Source organism: Leucoraja erinacea, chromosome 22 (genome assembly GCF_028641065.1).
Source record: "Leucoraja erinacea ecotype New England chromosome 22, Leri_hhj_1, whole genome shotgun sequence".
Lineage (NCBI taxonomy): Eukaryota > Metazoa > Chordata > Chondrichthyes > Rajiformes > Rajidae > Leucoraja > Leucoraja erinaceus.
The window spans coordinates 25,634,281-25,653,492 of NC_073398.1; the positions used below are offsets into that span (position 1 = coordinate 25,634,281).

At 44.2% G+C, this 19,212-nt stretch overlaps 1 protein-coding gene across 2 annotated transcripts; it reads left to right on the forward strand.

The window, feature by feature from the left end:
* The first annotated feature begins 3,240 nt into the window (after positions 1 to 3,240).
* On the forward strand, positions 3,241 to 18,958 carry LOC129707848 (alpha-N-acetylgalactosamine-specific lectin-like). Of its 2 annotated transcripts, XM_055653246.1 has the most exons (5): positions 3,241 to 6,615; positions 8,580 to 8,734; positions 9,114 to 9,254; positions 11,303 to 11,414; positions 13,436 to 18,958. In XM_055653246.1, the coding sequence occupies exons 1-5, from the start codon at positions 6,561 to 6,563 to the stop codon at positions 13,504 to 13,506; spliced, it is 534 nt and encodes a 177-aa protein (XP_055509221.1). In that variant the 5' UTR covers positions 3,241 to 6,560; the 3' UTR covers positions 13,507 to 18,958. The 2 variants fall into 2 exon arrangements, 1 of the variants encoding a protein (XP_055509221.1); XR_008725243.1 differs by lacking the exons at positions 3,241 to 6,615; positions 9,114 to 9,254 and adding an exon at positions 6,626 to 6,910.
* The last annotated feature ends 254 nt before the right edge of the window (positions 18,959 to 19,212 follow it).

The window sequence follows — 19,212 nt, forward strand, 5'->3', positions numbered from 1 at the left end:
ATCCCTTTGTAACACAAGTTCTCTCACTCTGTTTAAGTGATATTTTGCTTTTTTTCAATCTTGCTTCCAAAGGAACGCGGCGTCATTAATACTTGGCTAAAACACAAATACATTTACTGAGGAATGTTGATAGATGTATTGATGATGCATTGTATAACTGCGTGTTAACTACTGGCTGTTAACAAGTGCTAACAGTGGTAGTTAACAAATCATTTTCATCTCATGGCTAATGGAGCGTTGACACGTTGTAACGATTATCCATGGTTTTTAAAAAAAAATCTGTGTTTAACAACTCTGACTCCTTTATTGTACAGAAATTGGACATAAACTGGAAACTGAAAAGTAGGGGAACGGCGTCCCCCCTGCTTACCCCATTTCCATCACTGGAAATTTGTCTCAAGACCCTCACACTCATTCCCTTCATCCAAGCCAAGACTGTAGATTATAAATAGTTGAGTTCCAGCATTGCTCCCTGAGGCAGTCACTGATTGCCAATCCAAAACCGATCCATTTATTCCACTCACTATTCCATCAGTTAGCCATATAGGGTCAGGGAGATTATATAATCTCTGGTCCTGTTGTGGTGGTAGGTGAACTATAGTGGGTCAAGGCTGCTTGGTGGACCACAACCAGCCTTTCAAAGCATTTCATAATGGTGGATGTCAAGGCTACTGGACAGTTGTCATTAAGGCATGAGCTCTTGGTTTTCTTCAGCACCACGATGATGGTGCTCTTCTTGAAGCATTTAAGAAGGAACTGCAGATGCTGGAAAATCGAAGGTAGACAAAAGTGGTGGAAAAACTCAGCGGGTGCAGCAGCGTCTATGGAACAATGGAAATAGGCAATGTTTCGGCCCAAAAACGGTGCCTATTTTCTTCGCTCCATAGATGCTGCTGCACCCACTAAGTTTCTCCAGCACTTTTGTTTACCCTCTTCTTGAAGCAGGTGGGTACCTCACCTCAGTGCAGAGAAGGAAGAGTTTAAAGATGTCCGTGAATACTAGCTGACTAAAGACTAACTACTAAGGACACGGCCAGGAATTCCGTCTGGGCCAGTTACTTTCTGTGGGTTCACCCTGAGGAATGTTGATCTAACCTTTTCAACATGACCCTGGGAAGAGGTGCACCTGAGACTGAAGGGAAAGGTTTCATCCCCTATTGGCCTTTTGCTCAAGCGAGCTTAGAAAGCATTCAATTTTTTAGGTAGGGCCATATTATTTAAAGTAATGTTGCCTGACTTCGCTTTGCCAGTTATCATATTCAGATCCAGCCACATCCTGCGTGTGTGAAAGTGATTATACTGTTATCAGTTTATAAAGTTCATACGTTTGTCCAGTGACCAAAGAAGCTTCTCTGACGAGTTGGGTTATTACAACATTCCGACAACTTCATTTACAGAGACACCCCCAGCATATGATATTGACAGTACAGTCCTCACACTGCCAAAGACCTGCATTCGATCCGGAACTCAGCTGCAGTCTATGTGGAGTTTGGACAATCTCCCTGTGATCATGTGTGTTTCCTCCGTGTGCTCCAGTTGCTCCCACATCCCAAAGTTGTGCGAGTTTGTCGGTTAATTAGCTTCTGAAAAATGTCTTATCAATCGCAGGCAGTGGATGAGAAATTGAGATAACATGCAACAAGTGTGAATGGGTATTGATGGTCAGCGTAGAGTCAGTGAGCCAATGGTCTTGTTTCCAGACTGTATGTCTAAAACTAAATCTAAAACTAACAGTGACATTCTGTATATTCTGACAATCCACAGCCCTCTTAGAGTGAGAACATCTAGAATATTCTCATTCTTCTGCAAAGGGAAGTTCCTCTTCTCATAAATGCTAAACGTTGACACTAACCCAGTACCAGGCTCTCCAGACTTACAAACCACCCTCTCATTATGCACCCCTCATACCCTCTCCGAATCCAGTACCTCTCACTGAGATCACGTGCAATCTTTCTAAATTTATTTTAGAATTTTCCTCCATCTCTTTTCAATGGACATTTCCCTCATTCTAAATATCCATCCCATGGCTGTCCGAAGGGGGGATGCGGAGCACACCCACCTTTTTTCCCCCTAGAGTAATTAAAAAATCACGCCCCACGTTTCAGGCCCGTCCGCACCCCCCCCCCCCCCAGCTCTAGCCCACCAGCACCCCCCCCCCCCCCCCCCCCCCCCACCCCCCCCGCACCCCCCCTTCATGCCACCCCCCTTTTTTTGAAAGCTTCGTACGGGCCTGCATCCAGTGAATCAATGGTGAAATGACTGCAAGACAAATATTTCATGCCTTAGGTATGGAGACCAAAATCCCCCGAATAACACTGTGGAATATCAGCACAAGATCTTTTTTTTCCTCAAACCCTTCACAGTAAAATACATTGTGATGTTTGACTTCATAATTGTTTGTTCCAGCTGCAGAATAACCTTCTGCATCTGGTGAACCAACACGCCTGCACCCCTCCACACACCAACATTTACTGGCTTCTCACCACGTGAAATATTCTGTTTTGCTATTTCTCCCATCAAACAGTGCAACCTCCCATTATCCTACAGTACGCTCCAAGTATAACATTTGCACAACCATTGTAACCTAATTCTAGAGACTTGTCTGTGACCACAACAATCACTGTGGGTACAGGCCTGTTGGTTACATGGAGAAGATTAATGATATAAGTTGCATCCAATACAAAGAAACAACACATAGCAAAGATGACAGTCTCAGTCTGTTCCTTGAAACCTCAGAGACTCGCCCTCTGAGTGACGTGGTTCAGAGCACTTCCTCCCACCATGCCCTGTTCATAACTACTGGTATCTCGCGCTCTCTTTCTCCTCCCCAACCCCACATTTTATACACATTTACCCTTTGAACTTGAACAAAAACTCAGGCAACACCTGTGGAGGGTTTTGTGTTCATTTTCTAGGTCTGCACAAAACTTGAGAGTCTTCAATTTACAACAGAGGTCTTTAATACTTTACTCAATGCTGGCAGCAAGACGCCAAAAATGACTGCACACATAGGATCTGACTGCACACTCACACCGTCTACAGACAGAATCAACTATATACAAAACATCTTCCTTTGTCCTGTGCAGTGCCACCTGCTGCATGGGAGGAGCAATGGGTCATCCCACCCTACACCGTGCACTGAACATCACAGAGGGAATAGACAGACAACGTTAGGGATGGGACCCTTGTGCAGATTGATTGTAGTTGGGGGAGAAAGCTGGAAAAGAGAAATGGACATGGGGAAATGTCTGGCAAGTGATAGGTGGATAGATGTGATAGGGTGATATTGGCAGATGGTCTCAGATAAAGAAAGAAGAGGAGGAGTGAAATGTAAAGCCAGAGGGAGGGATACGGTGGCAGAGGACAAAGGGGGAGAGGAAAGAGATGATAAATGAAATATGGAACTTGGTGATGGGAGAGGAGCACACAGGAGGGATGGGAGGGGAAAGGAGCAAAATGACGGGTTGGTGGGTGAAATGTAGAAGCTTTAGGGTGAGTAGGGCACAGGAAAGAGAGGGGTGAGGATAATACATAAATAATTGAGAATTCAATGTTCATGCCATTGGGTTGTAATTTACCAAGAAGTTTATGAGATGCTGTTCTTCTAGTTTGCATGTGGTCTCACTCTGGCGTAGGTGAGGCCAAGGATGCTGTTCGTACCATTATCCCATCCAAGGTTGTCACAAACTTGTGGAACTTGGAGTCAGCATTCATCTCTACAACTAGATCCTCAATTTTTGACCAACAGACTACATTCAGTGAGGATAGGGATAATCCTCCACGCTGGTGCTATGCAAGGATGCATTCTCAGCACCCTCATACACCCACAAGTAGGCGGCCAAGTACAAATCTAATTCAACCTGCAAATTCTCAGGTGACACAGTGAAAGTGAGCTGGAAATGAAATAATCATGAGACTGAGCAGAGGAAGGAGATTGAAAACCTCATGACCTGAGTCAAGACAACAGCCTTTCTCTCGAAGTCAGCAAGACAAAGGAGATTGTGACCGACTCCAGGAAGAGAAATTGGTACACAAACACGGGATGCATTGCCGAAATTCACATTTACTAAAGATAAAAGATGGAGACGGGGAACTTGAGAGTAAGGGATAAAGTTTTGTGACCACGACGAGAAACGTTACGCTCCCAGGCAATGTAAGTTCCCAGACATGAACAGGTGCAGAAAACATCTCATACTTATATGGGAAACATCTTATTTTCGGAGAGTTTGGAATGTTGTGCTGCTAATTTAGCTGATCACTTTACATTTTTGCTGAAATTGTCTGTTTAACCCTTACACTACACCTTGCTGATGCAGCGTGAGGTATAAATGGAGTGAATAAAAGGGAGGTTGGCTTGTGTCATGGTCTGGGCTACGTCCACAATTTTCTGCAATTTCTTGCAGTCTTGGAAAGAGTTATTCTCAAACCATGCTGTTATGCATCCCGAAAAAAAGCTTTCTACAGTGCATCTGCAGAAATTGTTGAGAGTTAGTGGGGACATGCCAAACGTCCTAAGCTTTATACGGTGTGCTTTCTTGGCCATTGCTTCAATATGGGTGGTCCAGGAGAAGTTATCAATGTTATTGACTCTGAGGAATTTGAAGCTTTCAGTCATCTCTACTTCAGCATCATCAATGCACACCAGGGTACTAGTACCGCTCTGCTTGCTGAGGTTGATCACTATCTCCTTTGACTTGCTGACATTGAAATGTTGTTGTCTGAACACCAGGTCATGAGGTTCTCAATCTCCTTCCTGTACTCCGCACATCATTATTTGATACCCGGACCACAATGATGGTGTTGTCTACAAATGTGTAAATTGAATTGGATTTGTACATGGCCGCACAGTTGTTGGTGGTACAAGGAGTAAAGAATGGCGTTGAGAATGCCTCTGTGTTGAGGATTGTTGTGTATGATAATTTGTCCCCTTCTGCTCAAAGCAAGCTCAGAAAGTTCTTCAGGTAGGGCCGTATTATTTCCAGTGATGTTACCTGACTTCGCTTTGTCAGTTATCGTATTCAAACATTGTCACATTTGCGTTTGTCCGAGTGATTATACTGTTGTAAGTTTCCAGTGATGTCCTGTGACAACCTCCCATTATCCTACAGTACACTCCAAGTATAACATGTACACAACCATTGTAACCTAATTCAAGAGACTTGTCTGTGACCACAACAATCACTGTGGGTACATGTCTATTGGTTACATGGAGAAGATTTATGCCATACGTTGCATCCAATAAAAAGAAACAAGACACCTTTCCTCCCACCATGTCCTGTTCACGCCAACTGCTGTCCCTCCTGGTATCTCTTCGCTCTCTCTCCCCAACCCCACATTTTATACACATTTACCCTTTAAACTTGAACAAAACAGAAAGCGGTGGAGAAACTCGTGCAACACCTGTGGAGGCAACAGACAGACAACGTTAGGGATGGGACACGTGCAGACTGATTGTAGTCGGGGCAGAAAGCTGGAAAAGCGAGGTGGACATGGGGAAATGTGATAGGTGGATGGAGGTGATAGGATGTGATTGGCAAATGGTCTCAGTTAACAAAAGAAGAGGTGGTGTGAAATGTAAAGCCAGAGGGAGGGATATGGTGGAAGAGGAAAGAGACGATAATATGGGAAATATGGGACTAGGGGATGGGATTGGAGCACCCACGAGCGATGGGAGGGGAAAGGAGCATCTTGGTGGGAGATAGTGGGAGAACTGTAGAAACATTAGGTTGAGAGGGACATAAGAAAGAGGGGTTTTAAAATCCAGAGAAAGAAAGGGCCATTTGGCCCATCAATCCCACCCCACTGGAGATCCTGTGGATTCCTTCCCACATCATGTTCCTACAGGGATCTCACTCAGCTGTGCCTGGAAATGCAACAAGCATCAAGCTGTCCATTATCATTCCATGTTCCTTCTGAGCAGACTTCACCAGCTCCTTTTTAAAAAGTGGCCAGATGCTAAATTGAACCAGTTCCTTACAAATAGATTACAAACTTTCATGAGTCCATGATGGAGGGATCTTGCCAGGCGATTGGAAATGGAGAGGAAACATACCAGAGTGAGTAAAGGAATTAGTGAGGTGTTCTGGGTCAATAATGTTGTTTTTGAAGTATTCGCCTGAACGTTACATCTTAATTGTTCCTGGTGATAATATTCATTAGACCCTAATACCATAAACACATAATGGGGCCATACATACTTTCAACAGTTTCCATCCCTCAGTGTTCAGATACAGTGCCACATTCTACAGTCACACTTGGAGCTCACAAGACATTTCTGTGACTTCCTGTTCATCTTGTTCTAATCTGTCAGTCAGTGATTGGTCAGCAGCAGTTTTACATAGATTGCTGCAGCCAATTGAGTTTGATTCCATTGGTTCCAAAAGCCTCCAAGATGCCAGAACTACATGTATATAAGGATGCAACAGCATTGGAAACCTCATCGACACAGAGAGCTGGGAGAGAGAGAGGTGGGAACGGCAGCAGGATATGCCCACCTTCACTGTGAAACTTGACACTAATGATGAATTGTTTTCTTGTGTTTCAGGTTCAAGGAAGGAAACATGATGCTGATGTGGGTTTTGGCGCTGACCACACTGCTTGCCAGTGATGTGGCAGGTAAGGTCCATTGATTCCAGGAGCATCAAGGGCCTGTCCCACTTGGGCGACATTTGCGTGTCATTTACTCAACATCCTTCACGCGTTACGATGCACGACACGCGCGTGATGCGCGCATGGGATGCATTTTGCGCGCATTGGTGTGTATTTCGCGCGCAGGTGCGTGGTGACGTAGGCTGCGATGCAAGGTCGCGCGCAGCGCCCCAGGATATTGGAATTCACAAAATCTTTGCATGCCACCTGTGTGACCTGTGGAACATGGGAATTTGTGGACATTGGGACTGGTCGGGATGTGGTAGGAAATGTCTCTTTTCTGGGATATTCATCTCAGAGCTGCTGAGTTGGAAAGTGGGTTGAAGTCTCTCCTCCACATCAGGAGACAGAGATTTATCCATGGTGACGCTTCACAGGAAGAAAGAGTTGCAGAAAGAGGGATATGTGACTCTGTCAGGAGCGCAGGGGATGTAGAGGAGAAGGTTCTGCAGGCACTGGTACAATGCAGCAGGTGCAGTTTACTTGCCCATTGTGAGGGTGAGGATGGAGGCTTGAGGGAGGATGGCCAGCGTGTTGGCAATGGTACAGGGGGAGTGAGTCCTGGGGGTGGGGAGTGAAAGAGACAGAGAAAGGTTGGAGTTATTAGTCATTTGATAATCAGACTGACATGCTTTGAAATGCAAAAAAACATTGCAGCTGGAAATCTGGAAGGATACAATCTTGTTTGTTTCAATGAGATAATCTCATTCTGATGACATTTTGAGTATAATTTAAATAATATTGAGTGTGTCTTAAATGGCTCTATCTCGGTTATGCCAACCATTGCTTTTCTCCTGTCTTACCTGTGAATGTATTCTCTCAATCACCTGACCGACCAAAGTTGACCCGTGCCACACAGCTTTGTAGCTTGCTCACCCTAGTTGTAACGCATTGGTCTTGATTTGTCCAAGACCAGTGGGAATTTTAACATAAAACCTCATGACAAAGATCAATGTACCTGAAGGCCCTTCAACCAAAACATTATTAATTAACCCTTTGTCATTGCACAATACTGGGGATTTTTAGTCCCTTAAAGGAATGATCTAGAAAGCTAGCAGGAATATACTCAGTGCATATAACTCTGCATATTTACTGTTAATTTGTGTTGCCTAATCTTTCTGAAGATCAAAATAACTTATATATGTGTTAATACTGTTCCTAAATGTGCCTCTAAATTCTTGATATGTACCCTAGACTACCAGACCACTGGTGGGTGACCACGGACAAATCCAACCAATGTCTTCTGCCTATTGCTGTTTCTCAGCTCCACCCATGAGATCAGAGAGACCTCGGGATATGAAGACATAGCTCTGTGAGAGTAGTGGTACAGGTGGACAAGGTGGTGAAGAAGGTGTTTTGCACTCTTGCCCTCATCAAAGATTAAATGAATTCCATGTTACAGCTGTAAAGATGTTGCTGAGACTCCGCCAAGAAATTCAGTTACCTGGTCTGGTGGGCTTGAGTTATAAGGGAGGGATTGCGGATCAAAGAGTCCTCGGATACGATGACATAGCTCAGTGAGTGGCACAGGTGGACAAGGTGGTGAAGAAGGTGTTTGCCACACTTGCCCTCATCGAAGATTAAAGGAGTTGGGATCCTCGTTACAGTTGGTGAGACCCCACTCGGAATTTATGTTGCCAGATCTGGTGGGCTTCAGTTACAAGGGGGGGTGTTATAAATTCATGAGGTGCATCGATAGAACATAGGTAGAACATGTCGGGGAGAAAAAACTGGAGGACATGTTATTCACAATGAGGGTGCAACAGGAAGTGGTACAGGCAGGTACATTTACAATATTTCAAGGACACTTGGACGGGTACATGGATAGAAAAAAGATGAGAGGATATGGGCTAAATGCAGACAAACGGGACTCGCTGAGTAAGGCCTTTGGTTGGTGATTGGTTTAAATCCAAATTCTCTTTAACTGACAGAGACGACCAATTACTTGGGACAGGAGGAGACTCAGCATCACCTTGAAAAACGTGAGCTATTCAAAGGACCGTGTGCTGAAGACTGGTTTTATTTTCCTTCCTTAAAATCTTGTCACCGATTTTTCGCTGTCAAAAAGACATGGTCAGATGCTGAGGTAAGTCCCTGAAACCAGTGGTTGCTCTGAAAGGCCTGGGGAACATTGCTCTCTGCTGGTTCATTCCCATGAACTCACAACACATCCTCTCATTGAATTATCTGCGAAGAGTCCCTGTGTTCCAGGGTGCGCTTCACTGCAGCCGTGGGCTCCGGTTCCTATCGCTTGGACCAGTGGGTAAAATATTGGGGATTTGGGGGAAACTCCACACCCAGGAGTTAACACAGAGCTGGGGTTGACATCAGAGAGATTAAAGAACAAGAAATCTGATTCAAGTGGACAAAGTTGTCCAATTTCGAACGTCTAGTCGGGTGATTTATTTGGAGGCTTGTGAGAGGATAAAACTCTGCAACAGATAAACTATTTTGTTTGTTTAAAGATGATGTGCAATGCCCAAACACATTATGCAAATCTGGCTACTGTGAACTCGCCGGAACAAGACGAATTCATTGCCAAAGTGATTAATACAGTGAGCAAAAGTAGCACACGCGCTTGGATTGGCCTAAACGACTTATGCAAGGTACAGTTAATGATGACACGTTAGCTTCGTCACCACACTGGCCAGACCTGCATTTGTTGTTCTTCCCTGATCATCCACTGCCCTTTTCAAAGGGCAGGTTACAGTCAACACATTGATGGATCTCTGGTGTCACATCGTTGTTCAGAGATAGAATTACACATTATGCCCTGCAGAGCAACAGGGCACGGCAGTGTAATGGTTAAGTTACTCTGTGATATCCCGGTGATCCAGGCACACAAGTTTGATTCCAATCCCACACACCAGGGAATTTGTATCCAAGTAAATAAACTGCAATCACTCTGGAGTAACAAGTTACCATCAGTAATGGGGACTGAAACTACTGGACTGTTGTAAAAAATCATCTGGTTCGCTGTTGTTCTTCAGAGTTAGAAATCTGCCCTCCTTCCCCAGTCTGGCCTCATCACGACTCCAGAGATCCATCAATGTGTTGACTCTTACCTGCCGTCTGAAATGGTCAGAGGATGATCAGGGAAGGACAATAAATGCAGGTCTGGCCACTGTCACCACGTCCTGTGAACAAATAAAATCCCACATGTTCATGTGTTTCTGCTCCACATGAGCCTCCTCTCACCCTCCTTCATCTCACACCATCACTGGGACTTTCCTTTCCCGTCATCAGCTCATGGAATCAGCATTATACAGGGGTCAATACTGTATCAACGCATAAATATAAAATACGCACTGACACAACACATTAAAATGGGAGCAGGAGTAGGCCACTCGGCCCCTCAAGTCTGCCCCGCCCTTCAATGCGATTGTGCTTGACCAGTGCTGGCCTCAACATTTCCCTTCATTCTGCCCGATCCTCCCTGCAGTCACGTTCCAGTTAATCCTTTTCCTGACACTGAATTATTTTTGTTCCCAAAATGTGGAAAGAACACGGGGCGAGGCTGGTGTGCAGAGTGACGTTACACAGCAGCTGTGAAGGAATCTAACAATGAGAATTTAGAGATTTGTGGATATGAAATTGAAATCAATCACATGAGTTCTCTAAAGCTGAACAGAAGACAGTTAAGGCCAATCCTTACAATTAAATTATCACTGCTTTTTTTAATTAAAACTTAATAGAACCTATCCAATCAATACTTGAGAATATTTTGACCAAACAATGATAGCCACGCCAGCTTTGTTCAATGTTTCATAATTTCTTACAACAGAGAAGTCCATTCATTCCATTAAGTCCACGCGAACTCCCAGTACAATCCCATCAACCCCATCCATTCAGTCATTTAATTGTAACCTACTTCCTCTCACATAAACCGGAGCACTCGCTGGAAAACCGCACGTCACAGGGAGAAGGTGCAAACTCACACGGATAACGCTGGAGGTCAGTACACTCATCGTAAATGAATCTTTGACAGAAATGTTAAAATGCTGCCAGTTAATTTCAGACACACTATTGAACAGGAGGTTTACTGCTGTTACACAGAGGGAGTGAAGCAACCCCATGGGTCCTGTGCTCTGCAGAACAGGACTGACTGCCCAGCAGTGAGAGGAGGATATATGGGATGTAATGCAGGAGTCAGGGGAACAGACACCGAGTGTAACTGTGCAGGAGGAATGAACAAGTGGGTAACACTGGAGTTAGAGGAAGGTACAGTGTGACAAGGCACATAAAGAAAGAACAGAACACAGACAGGAAAGTGAAAGGAATGTCCTGAGATTCATTTCACAATGAAATAAAATTAAGCAGAGAAACATTATGCTCAACCTCAGTCTTTCTCTGGGAGATCCCCTACTTTGTATTTGTGTCCGTTGACCATCTTTTCCTTATTTTCTGAGTTACCATTACTACTCTTCTCTGACCTTTCCTCTCAGATTCTGTCACTTTCATCCCAAAGATTCTGTTACTTGCATGAGATTCCCCCACCCTGCCAGTCCATAGTTTAAATGCCCATCCACTGCCCTACTTGTCCTGGATGCTCGTATTCTGCTCTCACTCCAGCTTAGGTACAGCTCCTCCCTGTACTGTTAAACGGCGGGTTACTCAGCATTCCAACAGGAATGACCAGTGATTTTAACCACAGGAAGGGACTTTCAAATGGATCGATGGAACTCGATTGGGTTACCAACATTGGAGTGACACACAACCCGATAATCGCTATGGCCATGAAGATTGTGTGATTCTGAACTATTTCAGTAAGTGTTACTATGACAGAAATGTAGAAACAGAAAACTGCATATTATATCTATCTTCAATTAAAAGCACTTTTGGTGCATGCTATCTAGTCAGTGGAAAGACTATGCATGATTACAATCAAGACAACCAGTGTGGTTCATTCTGGCAAATTCATTTCACTTGCACTTTATGTGCAAGTGACAAATAAAACTGATATTGATTGATATTGGTGTACAGATACAGGATAAGGGGAATAATATTTAGTAGAAGAAAGTCGACAAAAGTCCGATTAAAGATAAACCGAATGTCTCCAATGAGGTAAATGGTATATAATGAACGCTCTCTAGTTGGTGATAGAATGATTCAGTTGCCCAATACCAGCTGGGAAGAAGCTGCCCCTGAATCTGGAGGTATGTGTTTTCATACCTATACTCTTTACCTGATGGTAGAAGGGTGAAGTCCCGCTTGTGGATATTGGGGGGAGATTGGAGTAGGCAGTACGAGGCTGGGGAACGATAGGATTAGAGGCTGTGTAATGGAGATCGCCAGAGGCAATGAGATCAGAAACAGTTTGCAAGATGATATTTTACTGGAAGTTCATTTCAAACATGGTATCAACAGACCTGCTGTTACACAGAGGGAGTGAACCAACCCCATGGGTCCTGTGCTCTGCAAACTGCACTGAGTGCCCAGCAGTGAGAGAAGGATGTATGGGACGTAATGCAGGCGTCAGGTGAACAGACACCAAGTGTTCTGTGCAGGAGAAATGTACAAAGGGGTAACACTGAACCTAGAGGAAGGTACAGTGTGACACGGCAGATAAAGAAAAACCTGAATACAGACAGGAAAGTGAAAGGAATGTCCTGAGATTCATTTCAAAATGAATTAAAATTAAAGTGTAAACATTATGCTCAACCTCTGTATATTCTGGTTAGAGTGGACATGCTGTACTATAAACCTTTCCATATCACTCTTTTATAAAAGATTGACAGGCAGTGGAGCAGTGAACTGATCATAAAACAGAGCGGCAGAGAAGATCCAACAGGCTGAGGCTTGTTCTCCACAAGAGCAAAGATTGAGGGGTGACCAACCTGGGGCCGATCTCACTGTGAAGGATTTATAGGCGATGTCGAGAGATGTTTCCTCGAATGTGAAACCAGATTTACTGGTCATAAATATAAAATAGCCACTGATAAATATAAGCGAGAAGAGGAAAAATCTTCTTGACTTGCGCGTGGCGAGCAGGTGGAGCTCAGTAGCACATAATCGAGGCAGAGAGCACAGACTTAAGAGAGAGGTAGATGGAGAACGGAACAGACGGATGTGTTGATGGGTCGGATGAAGACAGGGGGGAGGCTGGTGTGGAGCAGCAACAGTAGCACGGGTCCATGGGCCGAATGGTCTGTTTCTGTGCTCCACATGCAAGGGAACACCCTAATTCTACAAACACTGGGTGTAACACTACAGATATTGGAATGTACACTGATGTTAAATCCCCAGATTTAGACATGACATTGGTTGCAGAAGTTCCAGCTCCAGAGTTTCCAGACTCTGCTCCCATTGTGTGAGGTCCATGGAATGGGGAGGGCTGGGTTTATCTCTGACGCAACAGGCGTGTTGTCCAGCCCACACAGGGAGTTGCAGCCCAGGGTGAGTCCAGACACTTCAGTCTGGGACAGTCCAAACCCCCGTGAATATTGGGGGCTTCAGGTTTCAGCAACACACACTCTGGCTGCACCTGGCACCTCCACAGGAAGTGACTCCCTTTATTTACGAGGTAAACTCACCAATCAAGAGTCAGGGAACATGAATGGCTCACATACGCTGACTCAAATAGATGAACCATTTAGACCAGATAGAAAACAGAAAATGCTGGTAACAGTCAGCAGTTCAGGCAGCATCTGTGGGGAGTGGAAACGTCTCTCCACACATGCCACCTGACCTATTGAGTATTTCCAGTATTTTCTTTCAGATATTTAGCATCTGCAGCATTTTGCTTGTGGACTAACAGGTAAATGCTTTTCTTATTTCCTGCTTCTAGAAGAGGGAAGTTGGAATGATGTGGAATGTGGCAGTGGATATGGTTTTGTTTGTTATTACCATCTGCCTTAAAAGTAGAAGACTCCAGAATGATCCCCTCATCCTTTCCAGCAGTGGATCCAATGCTTTGATTTCTTTGTAGCCGCTCTCACTGTCTGTGGCGACTGTACTCACTGAGCTTCTCAGCCAATAATAAAGAGAACTGCATCATGAGCTGTGTGTTTGGTGCTGTGTGAGTCCAGTTTCTCGCAGCCTTCCTGTCCCACTGTTGCTTCCTCCCCACCTCTGCACTCAGTGCTGCTCTGAGGAGAAGGCGGCACAGACTTTACACAATGAACTCTTGTCCTTCGGCCGCACCTGGTGTGTTGGGTCCCGGACACCGCACCTGGGAGAGAAATAAAGGCTGTGGAGAGGATACATGGGGGGTTAGTGGGATAGTTGCAGGGAGAGAGCTTTCACAGTCTTGTGGGTGAGCTGCAGAAGATGAACTGGGTCAAGAATCTCCTCAGAACATCTGTAAGAAAACCACTTATGTCTGTTTATAAATCAGCTCAACCAGGGTGGTGGTCAATTTCCCCACAATTCTGGCCGTCTTGGTAGGTGTCGCGACATGATGTGAAGGAAGTCAGGCCTTGCCCAACTCTCCAGTCAATTTCGTAAGGGAGAGTGAGAGAGATGGTGGGAGAAACTCAGAAATTACCCATTATTACCTCTTTAATAATTGACAACAGCGTCTTTCCCACCACCGAAGTCAGGCTAACTGGTCTGTAATTCCCCATTTTCTCCATCTCGCTCTTTTCTTGAAAAGTGGGATAACATTAGCTATCCTCCAGTCCACAGGAACTGATCCTGAATCTAATGATCATTGGAAAATGTTCACCAATGCGTCCACTATTTCTAGAGCCACCTCCGTGAGGACCCTTGGATGCAGACCATCCGGCCCCGGGGATTTATCATCCTTCAGTTCCATTAGCCTACCCAATTCTATTTCCCGCCTAATAAAAAAAAATTTCAGTTCCTCTACCCCCTTAGATCCTCTTTCTTCCAGTACTTCTTGAAGATTATTTGTGTCTTCCTTAGTGAAGACAGATCCGAAGTTCCTGTTCAATTCTTCAGCCATTTCCTTGTTCCCCATAATAATTTCACCCGTGTCTGCCTTCAAGGGACCCACATTTGACTTTGCTATTCTTTTTCCCTTAACTTATCTAAATAAACTTTTACTGTCCTTCTTTATATTCCTGGCCAGCTTCCCCTCGTACTTCATCTTTTCAGCCCTTATTGCCCGATTTGTTTCCTTCTGTTGTTCTATGAAAGTTTCCCAATCATCCGGCTTCCGGCTACTCTTTGCTGTGTTATACATCCTTTCTTTAAGTTTTATTCTATCCCTAACTTCTCTTGTCAGCCACAGTTGCCTCCCACTCCCCTTAGAATCTTTCTTCCTTTTTGGAATGAAATGATCCTGCTTCTTCCGGATTATGCCCAGAAATTCCTGCCATTGCTGTTCCATCGTCATTCCTGCTAGGATCCCTTTCCAGTCTATCTTGACCACCTCCCCTCTCATGCCTTCATAGTCCCCTTTGTTCAACCACATCACTGACACTTCTGATATAACCTTCTCCTTCTCAAATTGCAGATTAAAATGAATCATATTATGATCACTGCCTCCAAGCGGCTTTACCTTTAGTTCTCTTATCAAATCTGGTTCATTGGACAACACTACATCCAGAATTGCCTTTTCTCTGGTCGGCTCCATTACAAGCTGCTCTAACAATCCATCTCAGAGGCACGCTACAAACTCTCTTTCTTGGGGTCCTGAACCAACTTGATTTTCCCAGTCTACCTGCATATTGAAATCCCCCATCACCACAGTGTCATTCCCTTTGTTACATGCCAGTTTTAACTCCAGCTCCAACTTACACCCTACATCCGGGCTACTATTTGGGGGTCTGTAGATAACACCAATTAGTGTCTTCTTGCCTTTGCAATTCCTCAACTCAATCCACAGCGACTCTACCTCATCAGTCCCTATGTCTTCCCTCGCAAGGGTTGAATTCCATCCTTCACCAGCAGAGCTACTCCCCCCTCTTCTGCCCACCTGCCTGTCCTTTCTATAGGATGTATAACCCTGAATGTTAAGTTCCCAGGCCCGATCCTCCTGCAGTCACGTCTCAGTAATCCCCACTATGTCATATCTACCAACCTCTAACTGAGCCTCAAGCTCATCTACTTTACTTCTTATATTTTGCGAATTCATATACAATATTTTAAATTCCTTGCGCATCTGGCATTTCACATCAATTCCTATTTTACTTCGGAGTCACTACTAAATTAGCTGTTCCAACCACAAAACTAATATTTGAGAAATTGGGGTTTATCATTCATCCAGTTGAATTTAAGTTGATACCAACTGGAGTTATAGATTGCGATTTACCTTTAACTCTATTAATTATCCGTGACTCTGCCTTGGGGCAAGAGATTAGAATTAATGAAAGCTTGTAACAATCTAGTTGTTTATTCATCAAGTTGCCAGTGTAATTGGCAATTTAGGGGCTGTTATTTCAGCTGCGCGATTGGGGCCTTTGCATCATCAGAACTTACATCGTGCAAAGGAGCAAGCTCTCAAGTACCATGTAGGTCATTGTTAACAGATCTATGCTATTACCAGTTAAAGCTATAAAGTCACAATGATGAACAAACAGTATTCAGCATTGCTCCCGTACTCTTGGTCATTAAACCTTCAGTTATTACAAACTGATGCTAGCGCTCAAAGATGGGAAATTACTATCTCATCTCTAGTCACAGAGGCGGATGGGATGTGCATGAGTTACCAATCCCTCAGTTATATGGTATCAACTACCTAAAGTCACTAGGTGCGTTCTATGGGTTAAAGGCTTATTGTGCGAATATGCATATCTGCATGCTCAACTACAAGTTGACACACTACGTGGTGGCATATATTAATCACATGGGTGCAATCAAGTCAATACCCTATGATAAGTTTATCTAACCTCATTTGGCACTGGTGTATCATCACGTAAATCAATGACAACACAGAATGGATGTTGGATCACAAAGTATTTAATGACATTGTGGATCGATGGAACACCAAATATTGATTTGTTTGCATCTAGTCTCAATCACCAGTTACAAAAACATCTGGCATGGCGGGCATTCTCAGGGGCAGTGGCGATGGATGCATTCTCTTACACCAGCAAGACTCAGCCTCAGGCTTTTGATAGTGCCTGTCTGGCCTACACAGCCATGGGCCCACTCATACTGGGAATGATAACAGAGCCTTTTATGGCTGTTCCCAAACGCAGAAATCTGCTGGCTCACCCCGTGACTGGGGAGAACCATCCTCTGCATGAGTGAATCAAATTGTTGATTTACAGACTATGAGAAGACCCTTCCTGGGGTACGGACTGTCAGGTTGTACGGTGGATGTAATCACTGCGGCCTGAAGAGATAGTACCAGGAAACAGCACACCTCCTATATCAAGGAATGGGAAGTATTCCGTTTACAGTCCAATATATCGTATGACACGGTACGTATAACAGATGTCTTGGAATTCCTCTCAAAGCTATATTTCACAAGAGATGTAGTGCTATAAATTGTGCCGGAAGTGCCTGGTCGTCATACTTCCTGCAGGGGTCGAGACACCACGCTGTCGGGTCTCGACCTCTGATATCCAGATTTATGAAGGATATCTTCAACTCAAATTCCCTAGGCCCAGGTACTCGAAGATATGGGATGTTTATGTCCTGCTGACGCTGCGTCGCCGGTGGGCTCCAGCTACATCCTTATCCTCGGTCAAAATCACTTACAAAGTGGTTATCCTCAAGGCGCTGGGTTCAGCGCAACGGGTCCAGTCATTGCATAAGCTACGACTCAGCCAAACATTCCCACACTGGCCAACATGTCCTAGCTACACTAGTTCCACCTGCCTGGGTTTGGCACAGATGCCCCCCAAACCTGTCCTATCCATGTAATTTTCAACCTTTTTCTGAAACGTTGCGATAGTACCTGCCTAAACGATCTTGTCTTGCAGCTCCTTCCATACACCCACCACCATTTGTGTGAAAAAGTTACCCATCACATTCCTATTAAATATTTTCACATTCACCTTAAGCCTATGTCCTCTGGTCCTCAATTCCCATACTTTGGGAATAAGGCTTGGTGCACCTACCTGATCTATTCCTCTCATGATTTTATACACCTCTATAAGATCACCCCTCATCCTACTGCACTCCAAGGAATAAAATCCCAGCCTACTCAACTTCTCCCTATAGCTCATACCCTCGAGTCCTGGCAACATCCTCATGAATCGTCTCTGTACCCTTTTCAGTTTGACAGCATCTTTCCTGTAACATGGTGCACAGAACTGAACACAATACGATAATATGCAATACTCACCAACATCTTACATAACAGCAACATGGCCTCCCAACATCTATACTCAACACTCTGACTGATGAAGGCCAATGTGTCAAAAATCCTTTTAACTGCCCTAGCTGTGACTCCACATTCAAGGAGCCATGTACCTGCACTTGTAGATCCATTTTCTGTATAACACTCCCCATAGTCCTACCATTCACTGTGTAGGTCCCAAAATGTAACACTTCACATTTCTCTGTATTAAATTCCATCAACCATTCCTCAACCCACCTGGCCATCTGATAAAGATCTTGCTGCAATTTTTCACAACTATCTTCACGATCTGCAATACCACCCACTTTTGTATCATCTGCAATCTTGCTAATTTTGCCATGTATGTTCTCATCCAAATCATTGATATAGATGACAAACAGAAATAGCCCCAGCACTGAGCCCTAAGGCACACTACTTATGCTTCCAGCCTGAGAAGCAACCTTCCACCATCACCCTCTGCTTCCTTCCATTAAGCCATTTTCTATCCATTCAGCTATCTACCATGTGAAATCTACCTTGCCAAGGTCCATAGAAACAACATCTACAGTTCTGTTCTCATCAACCTTTTTGGTCACATTTTCAAAAAACAGGCAGATTTAAGAGACCTGATCCCCCATGTACAAAACCATGTTGCCTATCCCAAATCAGCTCTGACCTTTCTCAATGAATGTTTTTCATATCTCTCAGAATACACTCTAATAACTTTACAACTACAAATATTAAGCTCACTGGCCTATAGTTCCCAGCATTATCCCTGCCGCTCTTCTTAAATAGTGACACAACATTTACCTCCCTCCATTCATCCAGCACCTCTCCTGTATTCAATGACAATTCATAAATTTCAACCACGACTCCCACAATTTCCTGAGGAGAGGAGAAATATTCATTGTCCTGTACCTCTCCCCGAGATCACCTGCAATCTTTTCTAATTTCCAGACAGTTTAGTCTAATATTCCTCCATCTCTCTTCAGTGGACACTTCCCTAATTCTAAACATCCATCTAGTAAATCAACGCTGCACAGGCACAGATTCCAAGGCAAATATTTCCTCCCTTAGGTACGGAGAACAAAACACGAGATGAAAATTCATGGAGTTGTGGATATTGAGGAAGATTGTATCGCATGCAGCAGGATAGAGATCAGTTGGAAATATGTGGAGAAATGGTAGATGAAGAGTTCTCTTCCCCACTCCATCTGACTGAAGAACGGATCAGACCCATAACGTCATTGGTACATCCCCTCCACAGATGCTGCCTGATCTGCTGAATTGCTCCAGCACTTAGTTTATTGCTCAGGATTCCATCATCTGCACTCTCTTTTATCTTACAGTTGCTAAATAATTGATGTTGA